This window comes from Corapipo altera, unplaced genomic scaffold (genome assembly GCF_003945725.1).
Source record: "Corapipo altera isolate COAL_440 unplaced genomic scaffold, ASM394572v1 45, whole genome shotgun sequence".
Classification (NCBI taxonomy): domain Eukaryota; kingdom Metazoa; phylum Chordata; class Aves; order Passeriformes; family Pipridae; genus Corapipo; species Corapipo altera.
This window is the reverse complement of record NW_020884877.1, coordinates 25,664,715-25,690,653: the sequence shown is the minus strand read 5'-3', so window position 1 is coordinate 25,690,653 and position 25,939 is coordinate 25,664,715. Positions and strand designations below refer to the sequence as shown.

The window sequence follows — 25,939 nt, the reverse complement described above, 5'->3', positions numbered from 1 at the left end:
ATCCCTTCAGGTCCCTCCCCTCCATGCTCCTCTCCTCTACTGAGAGAGATAACCAAAGCTCCCGAGGGATTTGTTTTCAAGTCCCTGTGGGTTTGTCCCAGTGCTGTTGCCAGAAGACACTGCCAGCTCTCGGCAGTCCCAGAGCGTCTATCGGAGCTGGTCTATCGGAGCGGGGCCGTGTGGCTGTGTTGGGGTGGTTGCAGCAGGACAACTCTTTCTCTGAGTGTGGGTAAGAACCATTATCTGCTCCACACCTCGTGGCACAGCTTTTCAGAACAAGTGCACGGCCCCTGATAGCAGGGCCAGAAGCGCAACAAGCCGCACCCGTCCATTAAAATATGACACCGGCTGGCTTTGAAATGCGTTTATAAATAGAGAAATTAAGGTCTGCCTTCGATTCCTGCCTGTAATGGACACCGCGACCCGGCTGCTCTGGCAGCGGTGCCCTCCTGTCCGTGCGTGTTTAACCTCGGCACGGCAGTGCCACCCGGGCGGGCGCTGCGGGACGGGGCTGGGGCTCCCACCGCTCCCGTGCTCCCACCGCTGGGCCGGGCAGGGCTGGGCCGGGCACCGAGCCGGGCTGTGCAGAGCCGCGCTGGGCCGGGCTGTGCCGAGCGGAGCGGAGCTGAGCGAGGCAGTGGCTGCGGCCGCGGCGGGCACACGGGCAGAGGGCGGAGCCCGGGCCTGACATCACGGCTCCGGCTCCCGCTCCCGGACGGCGCCGCTCGCCCTCCCGCCGCCGCGCAGAGGTGAGGACCGCGGGGGACGGGCACCGCGCGGGGACGGGCACAGTCCGCGGCCAGCGGGGCTGAGCCACGGCCGGGGCTCGAACCGGCAGCCGCGGGGCGCGCCGGGCGTGCGGTGCAGCGCCGGGCGGGGGTGGCTCGGCTCGGCTCGGCTCGGCTCGGCTCGGCTCGGCTCGGCTCGGCTCGGCTCGGCTCGGCTGCCTCCGCCCGGGGGAAAACGTCTCGGGTCCCCGGCAGTTCCCCCGCCGCGGAGCGGTGCCTCCTAGGCTCCCGTTCCGGGATCCCCACGGCCGGGCTGCGGAGCGGGGCTGGTCCCTCCCCGCGGCCCGCTCCGCCCATTGGCCTGGGCAGCGGGGTCCGGGCCCCCGGGGAGGTTTCGGACTCAGCCGCCTCGGTGCGAGTGTTGCGTTTGGGGCTGCAGACAGATCTCGGGTAGAGATTTCCGCGGGGGCTGGTTTGTCCCAGTCCGGGCGGTCACTGGGAAAAGAGGTCGGTGTGATGCTCGTCCCTGGCAGGTCCGCCGGGCTGCGATACGGGGTGCCCGCGGGAAGAGCTTTCCCGTAGCTACTGGACACATCCGTGCAGATGCGGCAAACTCCCTGGCACCGGCCAACCCCCCCCCCCCCCCCCCCCCCCCCCGCTTCCCCGAAACAGCTTGGGTTTGCTGTTCCAGGTGATGTGGTCCTCGTGAGCGCAGCAGAGATGGATGGATCGAGGGAGGGATGGATGGATCGAGGGATGGATGGATGGATGGATGGATGGATGGATGGATGGATGGATGGATAGATGCACTTTGTTCCTCTGGGACCACTTGGCATTTAGGTTTCACTTTTCATTTTCAGCTCTCCAAATGCTTTGAGGAGATGAGTGGCTTCTTCCAACCAGGGAGAAATCAGCACTGAGATATAAAAAAACTTGGAGAAAATTTTGGCCAGGGCCCAGGATCCCTCAGAGGCGAGTGGGGAGGGCTGTGTGGTTTCTGTGCTGATTTTGGGATTTGTGAAAGCTACAAAGATTGGATGCTTATTGGGGAGGACTTCAGCATTTGGTTTGTGTCAGAGTAACAAAGGATGAAAACTGTGAAGGAGTTGGAGAGCTGACTTTGTAGTACAACCATCCCTCAGATAATGTAACCTGTGGTGGGACTTTCCCTGTATTGTGACCCTGGTTAGGGTGTAACACCTGCCTGGGGGGTACACAGGGCCATCACAGCCCCATCAGGGAGCTTGGGGAAGGGTTTGTGTTCCTAATGCCTGCACCACACTGAGCAAAGCAGAGGGCAGACAGGTACTGAAGACCCCAGATGATTTCTGTCAGAATAGTCTAAATAAAAGTAACACACAGAAAATTGGCTGCTGTGACCAGAAACCAAAACTGAGAGACAGCAGGAGAGGAAGGCCGTCACCTACAGCATCAATACTCTGTGGGCTGGGGAGATGCAGGATTAACAAGATTTAAATACTGCATCAAGCTTAAGTTTTCTCCTCTTTTAAAATCACATTTGCCATGAAACAAAAGTACAGTGATATAAGATGCCGCAGTCACTGCACATATTTGATTTCCTCTGTGATTGTAAAGAAGAAAATGTTGATGACTCAACAAGTCTGTGTTTAACAGAACCACATCAAACCCCAGGAAAACATACTCTTTGAAAGCATAATAATTTTTTGTTGTTTGCTTTGCTTTTTATTTTCGTTTTGGGTTTGTTTTGTTTTGCTTTTTATTGTTAAGAAATATGCTTTGACTGTGACCTTGTAACATCACTCCCCTAAATAGAAGCAGGTTTAGATTCAGGGGAAACACATTTTTTCCGATGGTGGAAGAAGTAGGCCAGCCATGCTGTCTCTCTTGAGAGGTGGGAAAGGCAGTGGCAGCTGTGTTAAGAAACGTCGCATACTAAGAATTAAAACCCACCAATTTGTTATCTCAAAGTTTACCATCAGTGATTAGAGTTAGCTTTTTGTCAACCCCATAATGGAGTAAAATGCTATTTTCAAATTTTAATTTACTGCTTCTCATAGGGTAGTGTAGTGGGTTGACCCTGGCCAGATGCCAGGTACCCACTAAACCCACTTTCTCACTCTCCCTCTGCAACTGGACAGTGGAGAGTGAAAAAAAAACCCGGCTAAGGATTCATGAGTTGAGATAAGAGCTGGGAGAGGTGAGTTACTGATTATCTTCACGAGCAAAACAGACTCAAAGTGGGGATAGTACTTAAATTTATTACTAACAGGATCAGAGCAAAAGAGTGAAAAGTAAATAATCTTAAAAACACTTTCCCCCCATCCCTCCTTCCTTCTATGTTCTCCCTCCCTCCTCCCCCCTAGCGGTTCAGGGGGACGGGGAATGGGGGTTGCAGTCGGTTCTTGTTTCTGCCACTGCTTAGGGAGAGGAGTCCTTCCCCTGCTCCCGTGGGGTCCCTCCCATGGGAGAAAGTCTTTGATGGACCTCTCCCGCATGAGTCCATCCCTCAGGCAGCAGTTCTTCCCAGACTGCTGTTCCGTAGGTCACTCCTCCATGGGGTGCAGTCCTTCAGAAATGAGCTGTACCGATGTGGGTCCCCCACAGGGGCCACAAGTCCTACCCAGGAAAAACCTGCTCCAGTGTGGGCTTCCCTCTCCACAGGCTGCAGGTCTCCAGCAGGACCTCACTCCATCTTGGGCCTCCCATGGGGTCACAGCCTCCTTCGGGCATCCACCTGCTCCAGCACGGGCTCCTCCATGGGCTACAGGTGGGTCTCTGCACCCTGATGGTCCCCATGGGCTGCAGGTGCACAGCTGCTCCACCCTGGTCTGCATCAGTGGCTGCAGAGGAACCTCATCTCTGGCACCTGGAGCACCTCCTGCCCCTCCTTCTGCACTGACCTTGGTGTCTACCTTGTTGTTCCCATGTTCTCACTCTACTCTTCCCTGGCTGGAATTCTTTCTGTGCCTCAATCTTCTTTTCTTAAATATGTTCTAACAGAGGTGTTACTATCACTCCTAATTGGCTCAGCCTTGGCTGGCAGCAGGAAGTCCATCCTGGAGCCGGCTGGCATTGGCTTCACGGGACAAGGGGAGCTTCTAGCAGCTTCTAACAGAAGCTAGCCCTGTAACCCTCCTGCTACCAAAACCCAGCCACAGAAACCCACTACAGGTAGTTTTCCCTGCAGACCTGCAGTGGATTAAACAGCTTCCCATCTTCATCCAAGTGAATTGTTGCTTAACTGAAAGGATAAAACATTTTGAAAGCATGTTGGTGACATGGGAGTTTCCATCACATTTCCAAAAGCCATTACATACTCTAGGGCCTGAACCACTCGAACATTTTGAAAATTTTCCCATGGTTTAAGGAGCTGAGGCAGAAATTCCTCCCGTCCTTTTTCCAGGTTCTCAGATTTTCAGTGAGTCACTCTAAAACCTTGGTTGTGGCAACACGTGTGTTTCCATTTAGTTTGTATGAACTATACTATGATAGTCTTTGGAAAAAAATGTCCTGAGAGGTCCCCATGGACTATAGGCTTCAAGAACCAGGGTCTGTGGTAACGTGTCCATCACTGAAGTAGGCTGATATCAACTACTGATCATGGGCAAGCACTAATAGATCACAGAGTCATAGAATTGTTTGGGTTGGAAGGGACCTTAAAGATCATCTTGTTCCAATGCCCCTGCCATAGGCAGGGACACCTTCCCCTAGAACAGGTTGCTATAAGCCCCGTCCAACCTGGTCCTGAACACTTCCAGGAATGGAGCATTCACAGTTTCTCTTGGCCAGTACATCACCACCCTCAGTGAAGAATTTCTTCCTTATATCCTCCTTCAACTTAAGGACAGTCCCCCCTGTCCTGTCACTACAACCTCTTGTGAAAAGTCCCTCTCCAGCTCTCTTGTAACCCCTTTAGGTACTGGAAGTTGCCCTAAGGTCTTCCAGGAGCCTTCTCTCCTCCAGGCTGAACAACCCCAACTCTCTGAGCCTGTCTTCATAGGAGAGGGGCTCCAGCCCTCTGAGCATCTTTGTGGCCTCCTTTGGACTTGCTCCAGCACGTCCATGTTCTTCTTATGTTGGGGTTAGATACCAACCTGCATCACTTCAGGTGCTTAGAGTAAATTAACTTCTCACCACAAGGCTGTCCTGGCCAAATGTGGGTGCAGGAGGCTGTGCTCCAGCACAGCTGGCTTTACAAAACTCATTCAAGACCATCAAAGAGAAATCCCAGGCAGACAGACTCGGCCAGGCAAATAGCATCAGCTCCCTCTACAGCTGCCAGCACAGCTTGGCACAGTATGGCTGTCTTGAGCAGTGGTGAAATACATGGTGTTTGTACTCATTCAGCACAATGAGTGGGGCTCCCTAAGTCTTTGGGGTCCTCAGGAGAGGCATGTTGTGCACACCTGCACATATTTGTCTCTCTGGGCTGAACTGCAAAACCCCTGCCAGTGCAGTGGAAAAGATGAAGCAAGCTGGATCTCCTCTGTGGGATGCTGGACCAAAGGCATGTTTTGGCCAGGCATAGGCAAACAGTGGGGGAGGAAGGGGAAGGCAGAGTGCTCTGGGGTCCTGGCACGTCAGGGAAGAGAGTTGATTTTCAGTGAAGAGCATCTCTCTCCTGCCCAGCTCCACTCATCTGGGTCCCCAAAGACTGACTACCTGGTCAGCCTATTGCATTTGCCCTGTCTCTCCCAGGATCTTTGCAGGAGCTGCTGGGAAAGGTGGAAGAGGAAGAACATGGGCCTATATGAGCTTTGTTGCCCTTCCTGGGCAGAGCTCCATGTTTTCACCACTGGGCTGATTCAGGGCTGGCTCAGAGCTACCTGTGCTGTGTGCATGGTGTGTCACGCCTGTGCTCCCCAGGGGGAAAGCAAGGGATCAGCAAGAGCTGGGCTGGTCCTCTGCCATAGGCTGTGTCTTCCCTCCCCCCCACACTGCCCCCCAAGCCATCTTCTCCCCATGTGGTCCTGGGCATCTTCTGAGTCACTGGGAGAGGCAAAGTCAGAAAGACAAGGGTGTGCTGATCTTGGAGACCCTTCTAACAGGCACTGCGGTGTGGAAATAGCCAATACAAATATTTAAATGCACACACAGTGCAATTCCTCCCTGTCTTTCCTGGAAAGAAACAAAGAGGTTTTAAAGAGCTGGAGCCTCTGCCAGCTCCCTGCAGTGACTGCTGGAGTCAGGTCTCGCTATCCCTGAAGCCCTGGAGCTCCCAGCAGAGCAGCACGCTCTGCCGGGAGAGGAGCGGAAGCACCAGCTCATTGCAGGCAGGAGCACCTCCTTCCAGCGTGTCTGGCTGCAGGGCATTACTAGATCTACCTGAGAAACTTCCACCATCCTGGCTTTTGGCTTCTTCCCTGTTCTCCTTGCACTTTGGAGAGGGGAAGGTTCAAAAATAGGTGAGTCACTGAGATGATCATTAACTTGTTAAGAGCAGCAAGAGATTGAAGACCGCCAAAAAAAGCAAGAGAAGCCCCATAACACTTAAGTACAGCACCTGAAGTTGTTGTAAACCACCCCTTTATATCGCTGAAGAACTGTGAGCTGATAAGCAGAGGAAATAACCTTTTCATTCCAAGTCACATCAGCCAGATACAGTCCTGTGTGCTGTCAGCAGCACTGCTCTACCAAACTCTGTCTTGCTTCAGGTCTGTACTCTCCATGGTCTTACAGTGAAACCTCTGGGCTTCCCAGACTTTCATATTCCCATTTTGTGATGTTTTATTACAGGGCAGGTCATTCTCAGGCTTCTCATTACTCTATCAACACAGTGGGCACAGGCAGCAAGATCTTTTTGCAGAAGAGCAAAGGAAGCTCTTCAAACAAGGACTTTGCTGTAGAAAAGTGGTACTGCAAAGGGGGGCCCCTTGCCTTTGGAGACAAATTTGGAAGAGGAGAGTTTGCAGGCATCTATGGCAAAACCTGTTGGTAACTGCTTAAAAGTACATAATTTTGATGAAAACAGACCAAAAGTTTGTTTTCCAGTTCTATATTATATACGGGTGGTTTTTCTGCTCAGCATTGGGTGTTTAACCTTGGGGAGGGAAATTATTCCTACAAAGTGACCACAGGCTGGTGTAGCTCTATACAAAAACTGTAGCCAAAATGTCTGAACTTGTGTGGGAAAAAAAGAGACTATTTTGCCCCTGTAGGAAATTCTGGTAGGCCTTTCTCCTCTACTTTTCTCTGTTTTGAAAGATGTTCTTGACTTTTGGTCGTGGTGAAGAACATCTTGTGGTCAGGGACATGCCTTTGGCTTCACTGCTGGCTTCCAAAAACAACATTCTCAATATTTATCAATGTTTAAACCTGAGGGTGTGCGGAGTGGGGAGGGTCAGTGCCTGTCAGCCCATGTTTTCATTAGCGGGTGATGGAGTAGGGAGGCACATACTGAATTTGTAGGTGACACTGAGCTTGGAGGGACTGGAACCATTTTAGAGGAGAGACTAAAAATTAAAAATCGTTGGAGAGCTGGTCTAAAAAAACAGGGACAGTGTTATGTCCTGTGTGGTCGGACTGACTGACCGCCTGGACACTGGGTGAGCGACCGGCCAGACAGTGGCCATGGGGAGCCAGAGGACAGGGTGATGGACACTGTGCCCCATGAGTCAACAGTGTCACACAGTTGTGCAAAAGCAAACACTCTTCTGGGATGAAGAAAGAGAAGTGGAGTGTTGGGGAAGTGGCGTCTCTGCTCCAGCTGGTGCCTTTTAGGGGCTCAATTGAAAAATGCAGTTCTGGGCATCCTCCAAGAAAAATCAGAGCAAGGAACAGAGGCTGAGTTGTTGGACACCCTGTAAATAACAGCTCTGATGGAGAGTTGGGTTTCACGTGGGCAGGAAAAACTGAAGGGAGACATGAAACCTGTTCTCGATATGCAGAATGTGTCTGCAGAGAATGGCAGGGCAAATCATTTGGGGGTAAAAGAGGAAGCGATGAGGTTAACTGGATTGAGAGATTAAAGAGGAGAGAAAGCAGGTCTCTGCAGGAGCTTATGGAAGTGGTTTTAACAGACAAATACCTGATAAATGAGATAATCAGGTAAACACCTGCCCTGAGGCAAGGGAAGGGATGAGGACCTGAGAATACAAAGTGCATTAGGGTAGAGAACAGGCCAGGTCTGTCCCCACCGCATTGCAGGGGACAGACTCAGCACCCAGTGATGCTTGCTTGGGGCAGGACCATCTACCCTGGGACATGTCCCTGTCCCACCTCCCCACCCCAGCAGTAGGGTATGGGGTGAACAGCTTCCCGTTCCCTGTCCCATATGCCTGTGGGCAAAGAGGCCGAAGGACAGCAGCGGGGAGAGCCCAGCTCCCAGCATTTCCTCATTCTCACATCCTGGCTGGCAGCCTGGGCAGGTTTGCAACATGGCTTTTCTGGCTGAGGCAATACCGAAGGGTGATTTATAGCCTTTGCCAGTTCCTGGTTTGAGCCACTGGGGATAAAACTCTGCTTTGGAAGGAGAAAGAGAAAAGGGGCAGCAAGCTAGTTTCCCCAACTCCTCTCACCTGCAGAGCAGGGTAAGTCATTTCCAGTCAGCCTGGGCAGCACTGAAAGGTCTCCAGAAATGTGAACCAGAGCCGGGATTAAAGCGGCTTTGGATAAACCCTTTTATTACTTAAATCTCTTCCAGTTCCAGCAGGTTCAGATTCATGGTACTTGCTGTGTTCCTGGGAGGGATGCTCTGTGTGTGGGAAAAAGACTTAAACATTTGATTTTCCTTGGAAATAAAAGAGTTGTAGCCAAAAAAATGAATATTTCTGCTCACAGCAAGACCTGACTGAAGGCTTCAGGTCCTGAACGCTCCTCTCCAGCTGGGGTTTCTCGAGGGTTAACACAGCTGGAGATGCTCTGCAAACAGAGGCTGTAGGGCTTTGGCTTCATTGTTCAAAGGTCCCTCCATGAAGACTGAAAGTTCCCTGGAGGCAGAGATCACCCCTGTCCTCCAGTGTGTGTGTTTGTGGGGCTACGCTCCATGAAGCCAGGTGCCAGCCATGCAATGACCTCTGCAATGACCTGACCATGGGCTCTTCTACGTCATTTGATTCCTCATGTGCCTTGCTGGTCTTTGAACCCATGTGCTCATTAAGGAATGTAGATTATAATTGTGTGCTTTATGTCAAATAACCCCCAAGCAGAAGCTGAAGCACAGAGCAGGCTCTCTGATGACCCGCACTGAGTTGAATCCAGAGCTTCTGGAGACTCAGCTGTGGAAGGTCTAAACAAAACCTGACCTCAGGGGAAGACGCAAAAGCAGTTGTTTTAGCCAAGACTCCATCTGTGAGGCTGAGCTCAGAGATGAGTTTTTGTGCAAACAGGAACCAGTTTGCTTGCACAGAACAGGATATTATTTGAGCTCCTTATGAGATTGCTGCCATGTTCTTCAGCAGAATTTCACTCAGTGATAAGTTTAAGGCACTGCCTTTTTATTAGAGTTATTGTAAAACTAACTTGTCTTTTATCTGATAAATCTGAATAGCAGGGCAGTGAAATGAGTCTTAGTTTTTTTGTCCAGAACTGAAGCGAAGCTCATGCTTTGCTGTTCGAGATCCATCCTTCTTCAGAGTGTACAACTCAAACACTTCCAGACTGCAGATTACAGGAACCAGCTATCCTGCTGCACCAGAGGATGTGAGAGGGGCCCAGAAAGATGGTCTCATTGTTAAAGACATGGTCGAAGATATCTGGGTCGTCCCAGACAAACTTGCTGGAGTCTCATCATTGTTAGTATCTTAGTCCTCCACGTCTGTTGAAAGAGGATAACCAATGAGCTGGCTCCTCATTAGCTGTGGGGGATGATCTGCTTGGCAGATTGACTGCTGTGAGCCCAGAGCCACCTGAGTGGGCTCCTGCAGCCCAGCTCCATCCAGAAAGTCTGTCCTGCTGCAAAACTTGCATGAGGCCTCTCAGTGTGGGCAGAGAGGCAGAAAAATCTTGTTTGCCTGGCACTGAGCCTAAGCTAACAGCCTCTGCCAAGCCTCAGGTGCAAAATATGTAGAATTATCCCTGTTTTTCTTCTGTGAGAACCCCTCCCTCCCTCTGCCTGGGCAACAGCGATTTGACTGCTTCATTTCACTCAGCTTCTCTCTGTCTGATCCCATTCTTTGGGGCAGAAGTGGCCTTCTGGCCAGTTTTTTAGGGTGCCTAGCAGAGGGGAGATCCCTGTCTTGCTCACTGCCCATCATTACTCTTCTCCTACAAATAATAGCAGTAATTGCAATGCAGTTGGTGAACTGCACATGGGAACAAGTGTGCTACAGCTGGACAGACCATCCCCACACAGTGATATAAGGCTGTCAATTAACAGTCTAGCTCAAGGGCAGCTCTGTATTGCATTCAATATTTTAGTTATGGAACTGCTGCGCAGTTAGGATTGAAGTTAGTTTACTTCCACTGGGCTGTGCTTTAAATCATTTTGTACCTTCCTTGGTAAGAAACTGATCTTGAACTGGCTTTGGATGGGTTGACCTTGCCCTGGAGAATTAGCTTTGGCAGGGAGAGTTTTAAACAGGTAACCCATTGTCCATAGGTGCAGAAAAAGAAGTGTGGACACGGTAACTCAGGGCGGTGGCAGGAGATGGGGGTCTGCATGCTCTGCAGAGATACAGAAGTGAAAAAAAGCTGTTGCCTAATCAGACAGTTCATTGCCAGGCATCTGTTAGGCAGAAACCACAGTGTTTGTCTCAGTGAAATGTGTTTATGGTGAAAGAGGGATTTTCTCTTCCTTTCCTTGGGAGGATTTCAGCACATGGCAGTGACAGCAATGCAGCCCACGGGGGTAAGCAGCAGCCAGCGGCAGGGACCACTGTGCAGCAGGGATGCAAGGGCTGTGCAGCAGGGATGGGTCCTGCTCCAAAGCCCCAAAGTCAGAGCATGACTGAAATAATCGCACCAAAATCCACAGAAGAGATTTTGCATCTTCTTACTTTTTAAGTGCCCTGCTGACTTCAAAGGCCATTTAATTATGTCATCCCTTTTAATCAAAATAACTGGAGACAGCAAAGCTGTTTATCTCCAAACATTGCCAACATCTCTATACATGTTCAGTGGCAGCTACAGGACAGAGAAAACATACTACAAGAAAATTTGCTTGCAGCAAAATTTACATCCCAGTGGGAGCACAGAGAGAGCTTTTGAGGTGCCTTAAAGCAATTATGAAATGAGTCTGTGGGTAACAATCGCTTTGCCACTCTGAATGCTGATTTCTCTCCCCTTGGCTGAGAGGCAGAGATGTGTTTCTTTATTTTGGGATAATATTTTTGAGTACAGGTGGTGAAAAAGGAGGGGGGGTGCAGGAAAGCAAGCTCATTATGCTAAACAATAGCATTGGCCCTAGAACAAACAGTTCTGGCCATGAATAAATTTAAGTGGAGCCAGAAGGTTTCTAAAAGGTAAGGCAGTGAGTGTTTGATAAAGCATCTGATAAGAAGGGACCAGGGAAAAAAAAACACAGACACCATCTTTTCAGATAGAGCTGCTTTCCTTTACACAAGGGGTTTCCTGTTGACTTGTGAGGTCGCTCCTCATCTCCAGAAGTCTCAAATGGTCCCTGCTCCCTCCTCAACCATGTGTTTCTTTTCCAAACTGAAAGCTCTCATCATCTCTCTCACTCTTTCCCTATGGTCCTTTCTTAGGTTTATTCCTTTTTTTTTTTTCAGTGGAATGAGCAGAACTGCAGTGTGCTGTTCAGTCTATGGATTTATAGAGTGGTGTAGTCGTGTTATCTCACTGTTTTGTATGCCTTTCCCACTAATTCCTGGTGAAACTTCCTAGTGACTGTGATACACATGGAATACACCTAAGGCAGGGGTGTGTGCACAGGCAGCAGCCTGGGTTAATCACTGACACAGCCAGCATCACCAAATCAGCCTTGCTTGGTGAGAGGCAGGGAGAGCAGACAGACCTCTGCCATAGAAACAGTATTGTCTCTGAAGCTGTGGTGGTTTTGTATCCAGGACAGTGAATTACAGTTTCAAAGTCCACCTGCTGAAGGTGTTTTGCAGGCTTTCGATGAGGAACAGGACTGAGATTGTGGTTGCTGTGTGAGAGTAACTCCCTCAGTAACTCGGCTGTGTTTGATGTGTGTCTGCCAGGGACCACCAAGTTGGTATTTTCAGAGTCATGTGACACTGATCATTTTTCTGGGTGTTTCTAATAAGACTACAGCTCATTAAAGTGTATGTATGCTATGGGGGATTATGCCCATAGGCAGTTCTTGGCATGTATCAGTAGCGAATTTTGGTGCTCAGGCACTTGGAATGACGAGGTCCTTCTGCAGATTCTTCACAATAGACCGACTGTTTTAAATGATTTAGGTTAGATATTATGAAGAAATTCTTTACTATAAGGGTGGTGAGACACTGGCACGTGTTGCCCAGAGATCTTGTGGACTCCCCATCCCTGGAGGTGTTCACAGCCAGGCTGGATGGGGCTCTGAGTAGCCTGGTCTAGTGGAAGGTGTCCCTGCCCATAGCAGGGGGTTGGAACAAGATGATCTTTAAGGTCTCTTCCAACCCAACCCATTCTATGATTCTATGATCATCACGCACAAGCTCTATCTTCTCAATATTCACTCCCTTTCCCAGATCACTTATGAGCATGTTGAACAGCACAAATCCTCAGGGAAATCCCTTGACAACCTATTCCCATTATGAAAATCATTTATTTCTTCTCACCCTTTGTTTCCCATTGGTAACTATTCATGCAGAAGTGCCCTTCCCCTTTGCACCACTACTGAACCAATCCCAGAAAAGCCTTGGGCAAAGGATATTTCCAAATGCCTATGAAAAACACCTCTGTGCCAGGGACCAGGTCACCCCAACCGAGTGGTCACCTTCACTTTGAAAGAACTTGACCAGCTACAGGGCACTCCAAAGCCAAGTTGTCTCCCTCCCCAGTATATCACATGTTTGTTAATGATGGTCTTTATTATAATCTCTAGCAGTGTGCCTAGTACAAAAGCCAGATGTCCTGGTTTGTAAGTTCCCTGAGCCACCTTCTGAGCCCTTTAAAAATCTGACCTCCAGGAATTTGCCATTCCTTAAGGGTAAATTTGCTGTTCCTTCAGTTGGGAGGCAGATTTGAGCCACAGGCACAGACTGAGAGCAGTCTGGCAGTTCCCTGCCCAAGTTTCTTCTGACCTCCAGGTCTAGCTGCTGTGCTGCCTGGGAATTTATTGATCTGCTTAAAACCTCTCCATGCCCTCAATATCTAATCTGTTACAGGGCAAGATTCATTAACGTTTGTAAAGCTCATCAAGATCTTTCATGAGCAAATCTCATCATGTTTTAATATATTTTTTAAATGTCACAAGTAAGTTCTCATTACTCATTAAAGAGCTGAAGCAAACAGCGCTTGCCAGACTCAAATATTCAAATAGGCAAAGGCTGCAGCTCTCTTCGTTTATCACTTTTAGAACACTTTCTATTCAACTTCAACTCCCTGCATTGATTCTGCTCCTGCAAATCAGAAGCACCCACCGCTCTGGCTTTTCCAAGTGTAGGCTCAGGGATCCCTTTAGACCCCTGGACCAGGACTTTTCAGGAGATGCCTGGTAGCCACATGGGTATCTGAGAGCTGCTGATCCCGGTCACTCGTAGCATTGCCCTGGCTTTGCAGTGTGAGATGGCAGCATGAGGAACAGCAGAGGATGGATGAGTGCATCCAGCAGGTGTTGGATCACACAGACCTGGGAAACCTCCCTAAAAGCCTTCGCCTTCCAACCTAGCATGGTATTGTGTCCCCCTCCAATGGTGCTTGTACATTACTGCACGCTTGCTGGCGGGTTTGGCAGATGGGTCCTGGGCCACTGGGACTAAAACCACATTCACCTGTTCAAGTGGCCTAAGTGGCACTTTTCCCCATGACTGCAGGTGTGATCTGGGCCTCTTCAAGAGCTCCACAGTGAGTTGGTATTTCTCCTTGGTTTTCCTGCCAGGATGTCCAGAGGAGACATGGCCAAGCCCCTCCTGGGCCATGGGAGCACGGAGGGTGACCCTGGCGTGACGCCCACGTCCGGCCGCACCATCGGGGTGCTGGGGAGCGGGGACTTCGCGCGGTCCTTGGCCATCCGCCTGGTGTGCTCCGGCTTCAAGGTGGTGGTCGGCAGCCGCAACCCGAAGCGGAAAGCCAGCCTCTTCCCTTCCGCGGCAGAGGTCACCTTCCAGGCTGAGGCGGTGAAGAAGACGGACGTCATTTTTGTGGCGGTTTTCAGGGAACATTATTCCACCCTCTGTGACCTGGCTGATGTGCTGGCGGGCAAGATCCTGGTGGACGTCAGTAACAACACCGAGATCAACCATCACAAGGAGTCCAACGCAGAGTACTTGGCTTCCCTGTTCCCAGCCTGCACTGTGGTCAAGGGGTTTAACGTGGTTTCTGCATGGACGCTGCAGTCAGGTGCCAGGGATGGAAACAAGCAGGTATTGTTTTCTTCCAACAAGGGCTAAATCACAACTGCTTCAGCAGCTGAGGTCTGGCAGCATCACCAAATGGCCTTAGGCTCCTGGAGGACTCTGAGTGCTGGCCATGGCATCCACCCCATAGCTTCTGTGTTTCTTTGCTCAGAAATGAAGTACCCTCACTCACTTCAGGCTTTGTAGTCTTTGAAGCATCTGCCTAAGTGAAAAGTATTGTTTAATTGTCTGTTTATCTAAATAGAGCCAGTAAAAAAAACTGGCAGTGCACACATGAAAGGAAACCTATCCAGGAGAGAGGTCTTTGGCAGTTGTGGTAAATCCCTGTCAAAAAGCCTGCCAGGAATCATGATGCTCAGTGGAATAATGTAGGCTCCCTGTAATACAGTATCCCTCCTGATGCACTCGATCCCAGAAGCCTGATCTCCTTTTCCTATATGTATATTTCTGTTTGTTGCAGGTTCTGATTTGCTCAAATAACCAAGAAGCCAAGCGCACTGTAGCAGAAATTGCTCAAGTCATGGGATTCACCCCTGTGGACATGGGCTGCATGTCGTCAGCCTGCGAGATCGAGAACATTCCCCTGCGCCTCTTGCCAGCCTGGAAAATCCCCACCTTTTTGGCTCTAGGGCTTTTTCTTTGCTTCTTCACTTACAACCTGATCCGGCAGGTCATCCATCCTTTTATCAGGGAGCAGAAGAACAAGCTGTACAAGATCCCCATCGAGGTGGTCAACACGACGCTGCCTTGCGTGTCCTACGTCTTGCTGTCCCTCGTCTACCTGCCTGGGGTGCTGGCAGCCTGCTCGCAGCTCTACTATGGCACCAAATACAGGCGCTTTCCAGACTGGCTCGACCAGTGGCTCCAGCACCGAAAGCAGATCGGTCTCCTCAGCTTCTTCTGTGCAGCCCTGCATGCCGTGTACAGCCTCTGCCTGCCCATGCGCCGCTCCCACCGGTACCTGTTAATCGAGACGGCCGTCAAGCAGGTAATGTGGGTGCTCCTTAAGTCAGTACCCGGAATAATCTACATCCAGGTGTTGGGTGGCAGGCTTAATACCTTGGCTTTTTTTCACTCACTTTCCAAAGCAGGTGTGGGACAGTGGGAATAAGCTGTTACGTATAGGAGTCCTTTCCCTGTAGGTCAGTCACACACCACACACTGGGCACCCACCCACCCACCCCCTCAGAGGGTGTTCCCTGTGCACTTACAGCCAAGCCTAGGAGCCCCGTGCCATTGCTCCCCAGGAGCACAGAGAAGCCTTTGAAACCAGCCTTGCCTGGCACCTGGCATATGTGAGACTAAGGCAGAGGCAGGAAAAATGCCAGGAGAGGAGAAATCCAGTGGGGGAGAGAGCAGAGTTTCCCTCAGCTTTTCTCTCTAGATTTTGGGATATCCCTGTTTGTTCATACTGATGTTCACAGTATGTTCTGCTGGAGTGACCAAGTCATAACCCAGGGCAGGTTGTGTGTCCTTATCACAATGTGCCTCCAGGAGCTTAACAAAATAGTGGTGAGGAGCTGGTCATAGTCTAAGAGGAGTAAATGAAAAGGGACTTTATTGCCTCATTGAGTCTCTCGGCATTGTTTATCCAGTGTGAGATTGCTGCCTTCAGGCCGTTCAGCCAGCTCTATAGCTCAGCAGTGCCACGGGAGAATGTAATTTCCCTCTTTTGTGCCCCTAACTTCTTAGTGCTCCACCCTACTCCCTCCCGGGATGGCACAGGCTTTGTGCAGCTGAGTGGGGAACCTGATGAAGGAACTACCTCACAACCAGTGCTTTCTGCACTGGGGTATTTGCACAAGTGATTCCAAATGTGTATCCCAACACAGAGGAGGGAAGGGGCTGTGGGGGCAGAGGGGAGCAGGATGGCTGGTTTCAGCAGCAGTGCCTCTTCAGAACATCAATCAAACACCATCCCCAGCCTCTCAGCTCCAGCCTTGAGCAGGTCCTTCTCAATTGCCACAGTTGCACATTAATCTCAGGCAAGCATCCTGTGTTCATTTCCCCTCTGCCTCCTGTTTTCTAGCAACATCTTTGTTTAGTATATTAAACCCATTTAATGGGCTAAAGAGGACAGTTCTAAATGTTCCTCTTTGCCATGCAGTATAAAACCCATCTTCCCTTCCATTAGCATGAACAATTTCCCCCCTAAATGCACTTAAAACAAAGGTTATTAGGAGAGTACTGCATATTCAAGCATCTGTATTTGTTTTCTCATCTTTAAACTAACTTCTCATTGTAATTATCTTTCCGAATGTGACTTTGGGGCTTGCTGCTGTGGTTATGGGCATGGGAGCTGAGAGCATTCAGCAGTTCTTCCCAGCAGGCTTCAAATCAAGTCTAGCTTTGGCCAAATGGTGGTGGGATAAGGGAGCATTTCCACATCTCCCAAACAGGCAAATAGTGCTGGAGGTATGAATAGGACCAATGCTCACCCAGGAAAGCTGCTTCCAAAACCAAACCAAACAAAATTCAGTTCCTCTGTTCCTAAGTGCTCCATTTTAACAAACCTTCATTGTCATGCCAGGCTGTGGAGAAGAAGATGAATATCTGGGTAGAGGAGGAAGTCTGGAGAATGGAGATTTATATCTCTGTTGGAATTATTGCCCTGGGCTTGCTGTCGTTACTTGCCATCACTTCACTTCCATCCATCGCAAACTCTCTCAACTGGAGGGAATTCAGTTTCATTCAGGTAAAGTTGACATTTGCCGATGCTAGAGAGTGATTCTGCAGAGTCAGGTCCTCACACAGGCCAAGGAGGGCAGGGTTTGACCTGCTGTCCCAGCCCATCCCTGCTCCAGCACTGCAAGCTGTGCAGTGGTGTCAGCAGCAAATCCTGCTATGCCACAGCTCCCCGTGCACCCCAGAGCCATGGATCCCTTGTCCAGGAGGTGACACCAAGAGGGGTCAGAGGGTAGAGGGCTATAATGTGTCTTGGGGTCCGTGCTGCTCTCACACAGGAGTTTGCCCTGTCCACAAAAGGTGCTTCTCTCAGGGGGAAGGGGAAATGCAACGTGTCAGTGGCATGACACATGAGGATCAGCGGCAGCAGGGCTGCTGCAGGGAGTTTGCACCAGGCTGTAGAGGGCAGGGAGGTAGCCCACTATGGAGGCAGCTGGCTGCAGGCCACAGATCTGCCCTTGCATTTCAGGGAGAATGAGCTTCTGAAAAGGAAAGTGCCTAAGAGGACAGTGCAAGGGAAAGACAGGTTTGGCAGAGCTTGCATGCACCCAAATATTCAGCAGATAAGTTCGAAAAGGCTTAGACTGGTCTATAAAGTGCCAGAGCTCAAGCAGCACAGAGAACTGGGTATGACGCCAATGAAAAGTCCCTGTCTGATTCTAAAAACTGAATTAGGAAGGTAAGTTTTTTCTTTCTCCAGAGTCAATGAGTGGTCTAGGAGCCGTCTTCCTGCTTGCACCAATGCCCAATGCTCCTGAGAGTCAAATTCCTTTAGTGACCTGAATCTACTCCATGGGACATTCACAGACCCCAAACTCGGGAGCTGCTGCCTTCTCAGGAATGTGCTTGGAGCCAGGCTTAGGGCTAACTAACGAGGATAGCAGGGAATGAACCTTCCAAGTATCCTCTGCACATTAGATCTGATTTTGAGGCCAGATTCCACTCACTGTTTCACAGTCGTATCCCACAGCCCTAAACCCCCTTGTTACTTGTGCCTCCTGCACCACTGCTTTTTAGCATGCACCAGGCTTCATGTCCCACTGCAGTGACCCACGTGGCACCCCAACATGCATGAGCCCCCATAGGACTCCTGCTCCTCCCCTGCAGTCTCCCTGTGCTCCACGCTGGTGCACACCTAACCCTTCCAAAGGGGAGGGCAGGGTTCATGGATGCAAAGGTGAATATCTTATCATCCAGCCTCTGTTAAGCTCTGTTGAAGCTCTTCAGTGGTACATAAATAATTCAATATTCATTGGAGCAGGAGTTTGAAGTCTGCTCCCCTGCTTCCCCCACAAGTGCCCCGACCAACAACGGCCAAGTCAGTTTGTCTTTTTTCCTCTCTTGCTATGGGCTAGCCAGAAATTATTTACAATGAGTAGAAGAGCTGCACCAGGAGAGCTTGACCCCAAGAGATCATCCCCTGAGGAGAAGAGAGACCTGGCTTTAAACCTCTCCTTCAGATTGAACAATGGGTGCATATTAATTCTCACCACCATGTCCCAGGGGAGGGCTGCAGCTGCTGGGACGTTGGATAAATTGATACTGACTTAGGCATCTCATACCAGGAATCCTAAATGAAGGGAAGTATCTTCTTGCAGCCTGGAAGGAGGCTTTGAAACCCGCTGCATTTCCCTTTGGCTCCCCAGGCAGCCTGGCAGCTGTCCTGGAGAGTGCTGGCATTGTGTCATGTAATATATATGTTGTCACTGCAGGTAGTGCTGCCATGTCCCACCACTGCAACACGACTGTCGCATCTGCCCTTTGGGAGCCCTTCCCGTGTCTTTCTAAGGGTATGTCAGCACTGGGACCAGACAAATACATGATGGTTGGTTCCAAAATAGCTCTTGGCTGCCCCACATGGGAACTGGCTGGCTTAGTTCGTGGAAAGATACACCTATTTCTGTCTGCATGGAATAAAGCATGACAGTGTGACATGAGCTGATCACATGCAAGAGAGGCACAGCTGGTATTGAGCCCTGCTGTGGAAATACCATGTAAAAAGAGCAGGTTACAGGTCTCTTGGCATGTTACCTTCCATATTTATTTTTTTAATGAGGGTTGTTTTAAATTATTTACTCCTCAATAGGTTGGTGATGCCTTTCTTGAGGAAATTAAAAGAGCCGCTACAGCTATGCTCCCAGGCTCCAGAGGTTACATTCACACAGCTCAGTGTGAGCCTCCCTGAATTAATGCACAGTGGCACAATGTAAATACAAGGGGTGAAGCATGAGGCTGCTTTCTCAAATATTTGGGTTTTTTAACATTTTTACAGCATGAAAGAGGAGAAATGCAGAGCACAGACATCCCAGCCAGATGTCTTCCAGAAAATGCATCAATTTGTTACCATCTCAGTTTAAATAGATGATGTTTGAGAGATGCTGTACCAAAAGCCACATGTGAGACAAATTCAGGAGCCACTTTAGTCTCCTCCTTATCCAGAGCATCACAAGTCTGACATTTTCCAGTGTTTACATCTGTATTAGTGTCATGAGATATACTGCCACAGTCTTAAAATATACATCTGTTGCCTGATGGGATGAAAATCCTGTTTGTGTTGTTGCCAAGGCTATAGAAAAAAGCTAATTTTCATAGTAGCTCCTGCACATACACAAATTTCAATTAAATGTGGTTAAATTGGATACACAGTTCCCCTATGTGTCCAGTTTTGATTAACAGGATATAGACACTGGATAGCAGGAATGATTTGTGTGTAATTCAACTTATAGGAGACATTTTTAATGTTCCCCAGTGATTTACAAATCAACTCTAATTGGTTGAGAAGTAAAAATGTGTATAATTGCCTTTACCTTCCCATCCTGAAAAGTCCTCCTGGAATTTGAAGGTTGAAATGACCTGGTTTCTTTCATAGTTCATGTAGCACAAGATGTAAAGAATCCGTAACCAGACCTTTTCTAACCCTCCTGTCGACAAAGTGCGAGAGGCCAGAGCCACTTCCATGGAGCTAATGACTTCATGGCTGCAGAAGTCAGGAACATATCTGGGTCAGGAAGGGGCTGTTTGCTTTTGGTGCTGCCCACCAAATGAGCCATGTGTGGCTGGATCAGCTTCACTGATGCATTACGGGGAGGTCACAGACACCAAGGAAATAGAAAATATACACAAAGGCTGCATTAGTAAGATAACAACTTCATGCAGCATCTTTCAGAGGGCTTTAACACTTTATGAGGGTACTGGCCCCACATTCCCCATGTTGTGACAGTGCAAAAGAAACCTCTGCCTGTTTAAAACAGAAAGGTTTCATAGTCAGAAACTGCATAGAGAGGATAAAGGAGAGCAGAGACTCAAAACTCTGTGTGGTATCTGGGCTAATCCTGCTGGCAAATCAGCCCCATGGGGTGCTCAGCAGGCTCTGCATCATACTATACTGAATGTATGCAGAGCTGTACATACTGAACCAAGCTGCAATCAGCAGAACTTTTGTTTTTTCTGCACTTACAGACCAACCTGTACCCAGCTGTCAGCTTGTCTGGCGGGTGCAGCCATGGGGCTCTACACCACAAATCCCAGGCACTCCCTGCTCTCACCAATCAGCCTCTCATTTGTGTTACGAGCAGATCAGCCCATTGCTGCTGTCAGAGGAGCTGCCAGCCACCAGCAGCTTAGCCATTCTTTTTTTGCCAATTAGCTTTTTGTTTCATGTGCCCTGCCATTCACACACAAAGGTGGGTTACAAAGGGCCTGTGATGGTTTGTCACCTTTTGTCCTACTAATTTCCACTCCTGCTCTCCCCCAGTACTATCAACAGTTGAAAGAGAAATTGTAGAGGAACAAACTAATTATCTCCAGTTCTGGCACCTCTGCCATGCATAGAACCCTGCTCAGGCTGACTCTGAACACTTCCTCTGCCCAGGGCAGAAAGCATCTGCTGCCCTTGGACTTCACTCTGTCCCCTTTCCCCTGCCCTGCTTTACATCTCTGCTCTGCCAGATGAGTCCCAAGCTGATACTTCCAACCTTTTGCCACCCAGCGGGTTTTTTTCCTGTTGGAGAGAAGCTCAACCAATAAATGATGAATGATCTGTGGGTCAGGTCCTGCTGTTAGGTTCAGCTGTGACCATGGCATGTTGCAGCAAACTCCTTAATTTTCCAAGTGCAACTAGTCTTGCCCTTGTTCAGGTTTGCTGCTTGTTACCACTTTGGTTTGGACTTGGACATGGCTTCTGGTAAGAATGACATCTGTCCCTGAAAGAAAGGAAAAATGTGAGTTTGCACGCAGGGCTGAGGTTCAGTTTACAGAACTGTTCCCAGCTCCTGGCATGACCTTGAGTAATGCTCAGCTGTAACACAGAAGGAGTTCCTTACTTTGGCGGGGGTCATATAGGTGAAATCTTGGCAGGACTCAGTGACACTCACATGACTGCCTGACAGATGCTGTAAAAATGAAGTACCGAGATCTGGTAGCACATTTTAGAGCTGTCCTTCCCTTCCTTGCCCAGTCTTCTTAGCTGCTTAAATGATTAGCTCTGAAGTTTAGAGGAGTCTTGGTCTAGTTTTTTGGTAACAACATGGTACATTTTTAAAAGTCATCTGGGTTTTTTAATAGTTTCCCAGCAATCAAAAATAGGAGGGGAAGGTTTGAATTGAGTAGTTTTCCAGATGAGACTGTTTTTTTAAAAGAAAACATGAATCCTTTCTCCCATCTTGCCCTGGTCCCTTATTTCCCTGCTGTGCCCTCTTTCCTGGACATATCTTCAGGAAGACCCTGTTTCTTGCTGATTTCTGATTAGCTGCACCAAGACAGATATTTTGGCTTGTAAAGGCTTCATTCCCTAAGTTAGGAACATCAGCAGCAAAGCTTGGGAGCCTCCATCTCTGATGCCGGCAGGAAGCCACAGATGAGGGAAACACAGTTTAAAACCCCTCTTTGAGAGCAACCCTCAGAGGGAGCTGGAAATATCCAGGAGAAATGTTGTCTCTATGGGTGCTCAGGAGCATGATCTCAGCTGAAAATGGGGGAAGTTCTTGTCTGCAGAACAGGGGTTGGTTTCTTGCTGCCTCCCTGAGTGGCTAAAGAGCTCTTGGCTCTCCATTTCAAAGGCTTAGTCTACCACACAGCCTGATGGTCTGGCTCATGAACAAACACAGATCTCTAGGACAGAGAAGGAAATCCTTCAGGGCTGTTGCTCACCTCAGAACAGAGCACTTGTGTCTCCACAATCTCATTTTCCTGTAGGTGATACCAGTTACCTGACAGTGTCTTCACTCTGTGCGAAGCCACAGCTTCACAGATTTCCAACAGTGCCAGCTGTGGGTCCAGAGCCACGATGCTGATGCTTCATCCCTCTCACCAGCCATGGACTGGGAGGCAGCAGAGTTGGCAGCTGCAGCTTGGAAGGAGCATTTGGGAGCTGCCTGTGCCCACCTGCTCAGCAGGAGCTGGGGGCTGCTGCTTCACATGGATGTAGGAGCCCACATCTCTGCTGAGTTGGCAGCATCTTCCAGGAAACTCCTGCTGAGTTCCTAATATCACACTTAACCTCTGATTAGAAAAAGAAAAATGCAGTCTGGCACTCTACCCAGGAAAGGTTTCCATTCATGTTTTATTCTGTCCAAGAAACACAGGAATATTCATTGCTTTCTCTGTGCTATGTACACTTACAAAATGATGTAAAAAATACAGGAAAATAGCCAGGCACAAGGTCTTCTGCTAACTGTTGTGTGTTTCTGTTCCTTTTAGTCCAGCCTTGGATTTATTGCCTTGGTGGTCAGCACTCTGCACACGCTCACCTACGGATGGTCGAGGGCCTTTGATGAGAACCAGTACAAATTCTACCTGCCTCCCACCTACACCCTCACGCTGCTCGTCCCATGTACTGTCATCATTGCAAAGGTCATCTTCAGTCTGCCCTGCATCCGACACAGACTTCTGCGAATCAGGAGGGGCTGGGAGAAGGGGAGATATGTCAAATTTGTTCTGCCCAGTGCAACAGGGGAATATTCAAGTGGGGAGACCTCCAGCAATGTCTGACAGCCCCAGCTGTGATGGAGGATTTCAAAGCACTGTCAACGTTTCCATAAAGGTGTTTCTTTTTCTTAAATAGATGTATGTTTTGGTATAATTGTGTTGTGAATAAAAAATAAAATTTGGTGACTTTAGAAAATGGATGACCATGAAACTAGTTCAGACAGTAGCAGTTAAACTGTATTGCGGATTTTGCTAGAACAATTATTGCCTTAAAAATGACTGTGAAAGCTGAGCTAGGAGCACTAAAATACATGGGAAACTGATGGACTCTGTTAGTCAGATCAGTCACTTGAGGTGCTGGCTGGCAGCTCCCCAAACCAGTTCTTCTCGGTTGCTTCCCTAGCTGCTCTCATAAATTTCAATGCCTTCTTTTAATATGAAGTTGCACCGATTTTCTGGGTTTATGACAGCAAAGACACCCTGCCTCTTGAGTGTCTGGATCAATCAAGGTGGTGAGGTTTAGAAAGATCAATCCCCTCTGGTTTTATTCTCCTCAATGAACTCTATGAACAAGTAAGAACAGCAATATCCATGTTACTAGTGAGTGCAGATATTACTGAAAGCATCCAAACCTGACAGCAAGCCCAGTATCCCTGTTCTCTCAAATATGGACAGAATTTCTGGTCCTGGAAGCGGTGCCTGGTGCATGTTTATAAGCTGCAGAAACAAAGCACCTCTTCCAGTAGTATAAAAACATTTGAAGAGAGAGATAACCCTAACACCAGATGTCTGGTCTACACTACTGGCTCTGAGATGAGAGCTACCGCTCCACGTTCTCTGTTTTACTGAGCCAGTTTCAAGCTGTATTTGATGGAAATAGAGCAAAGATAATTATTGGAAAGACCTGCTGCTTCACAAAATTACGTGGAGAAAACCAAGGCCTTCCAGCTGGCATTACATCAAATAATAGGGTGAAGCTTTTAGAAATTGCTGTCACCTGAACATTCCAATTTAAGCAAAAAAACCAGCAGCTCTAAACCCACTGGTTTTACTAGCAATAATAAGATCTCTGAACAGTCTTGCATAGGAATCAGCAAGTCTTGACCACAACATGAAAACACAGCAGTTGTACATTTTGGGCACAGTCCTTCATTGCCTTGCACCTTAAAAAAACTCACTTGCTAAGTCACAAAGCAGATATCTAATGCTCTTCAGACTTCACACCCACTGTGGACAAGGTACAGGGCAAAGAAGATTTCTCTCCTAATTTCATGTTCCACCTGTTGCTTTCTGTCTCTAAGTTCTTGCTCTTTATCAGCATAATTCTTTATGTTTTGGCCATCCAAATCATCAAACAGCCACTGGACAGCCATTCACAAAAGCTCATTTTAAAACAAGCAATTGGGATGACACAAGAAGACTACCTCAGTCAGGTCAGACACAAGGACATGCCTGGAATAGCTTTGTTTTCCTACAGTTAAGTAAAACACACCACTCAGTGTCAGTATTGCTTTGAGAAAAAACAGCTGTCAGCCCCAAATGAGCTACAGTTTGTGGGACAAGAAAGTACTTTTTACTAGATCAGTTAATATAGGGGGAATTATCAACTTTGGGGCACATAAGCCCTTCTACAAGCCAACATTGCTTCTGTAGCCTAGGTGAGTTCTACACAGAAAATCTCAAGAACTCCCTGTTTAGCCTTAAGTAACTATAGTGAGTAATATTCTCCAAATATTGTTCATGTGGCCAGTGATGATAGTGAGGGATTTCAGTTCTTGCCTAAGACTTACAGTAAATTTCCAAATGCTATTTGCTGAATAGAAAGAAACTGGCTTGAGGGAAAAGCCTAGATTTCATAATCAGGTGACTTTTTGTTTGTTTTGTTGGGTTTTTGGGAACATGGGGAAGGTACCATTCTTTCCCACTGTCCCCTTCAGCAAGCTGCTGTTATTAGGTTTACACCTCCAGAACCCAGATTAGCACCTGACCAAATCACTCACCAAGTCTGCAGTCACTGGCCCAACACTATTTATTTGTGGTTAGGTGATAGGTTAAGTTTCCACATGGATCTGCGATAGTTTCACCTGAGTATAATTCCACCCACTCCAGTTTAACTCATCCTTGAGGGAAAACTGCATTCTGCAATCTTGGTTTTTTAGTTGTCTTTTCCATTTTATCATCAAGCAAAGACAACATAAAAGCACCAGTTTACACTTTCTGGTTACAATGTATTTCAGTGCCTTTTTTTTTGCCCCATCTTAGCTTCTTTTCACACCTTTAGGCCAGGCAAAACTATTGCCTGGTGGCAAAAAAAGAATAAATTAGAAGGCAGGGAGGCAGGAAAAGAACATCACACACAGGCTTGCAGGCTTTGTCTTCGAAGGAAAAACTATGTTTTTATTGTGAGTCACTGCAAGGTTAAAGTCTCACCTTTCTGTCCAGCGGAAATAAGGTTTGCACCCTTGCTTTGTTTACATGACTTTCATGCCCACATACCCTTTCCCATGGCAAAGGGACAGTTTTCCTGAGCAGAAGTGGAGTCAGTGAGTCAGCATGGTGCTTTTCAGATGGATACAAGCCCAAAGTGACAGACAAGCCAGCTCAAAATCCCCACAGCATCTAAAAAAAGGCTGGTGAAGTGTCTCCAGGTAACACCCGTGCCAATACATTGGCCTGTCAGCCACTATCCCTTTTGAACACTGAAAACAATTCCTCTAAGGGCAGAACAGCATTTCACATGGTGGCCTCTGTATGCATCTGGTCCTTAAAACATGTGACACAACAGTTTGAGTAATTCCTTCTGACTCTGGAATGCTGAAAATTAGAGTGAGGAATTTTTCAATTATCTTTTCTGTAAGCATCTTTTGGTGTGCATAGGACATTCAGTAAGACTGGCTTAAAATTTAGCAATTAACTGGTTTTGTACTTGAAGTTATTCTCTCTGTATATATGTACACACACATATATATCTTATCGCAGAATATATAGCTGGAATGTAAATCCTTTGTATTTTTATTTTCTGTACTGCCTACTATGTGCCTCTGGGATATGTAAGAACCAATTGAAAAGCTGTAACAGGAAGGCTAGTTTTAATTACTGGCATCTGTAGTTATATAAAGATATTCTGAAGGGTCTACATAATTATATCAGAACTCGTTTGAGTCTTTTTTCCCTCCTCACTCTAAACAATACCAT

At 48.3% G+C, this 25,939-nt stretch overlaps 1 protein-coding gene across 4 annotated transcripts; it reads left to right on the top strand.

Annotated features, from left to right (window-relative positions):
- The first annotated feature begins 96 nt into the window (after positions 1-96).
- Positions 97-25,888, top strand: STEAP3 (STEAP3 metalloreductase). Of its 4 annotated transcripts, none has more exons than XM_027636646.1 (5): positions 97-229; positions 13,657-14,140; positions 14,595-15,122; positions 16,665-16,829; positions 22,517-25,888. In XM_027636646.1, the coding sequence occupies exons 2-5, from the start codon at positions 13,658-13,660 to the stop codon at positions 22,805-22,807; spliced, it is 1,467 nt and encodes a 488-aa protein (XP_027492447.1). In that variant the 5' UTR covers positions 97-229; position 13,657; the 3' UTR covers positions 22,808-25,888. The 4 variants fall into 4 exon arrangements, with proteins under 4 accessions (XP_027492447.1, XP_027492446.1, XP_027492448.1 ...); XM_027636645.1 differs by lacking the exon at positions 97-229 and adding an exon at positions 646-749; XM_027636647.1 differs by lacking the exon at positions 97-229 and adding an exon at positions 1,111-1,235.
- The last annotated feature ends 51 nt before the right edge of the window (positions 25,889-25,939 follow it).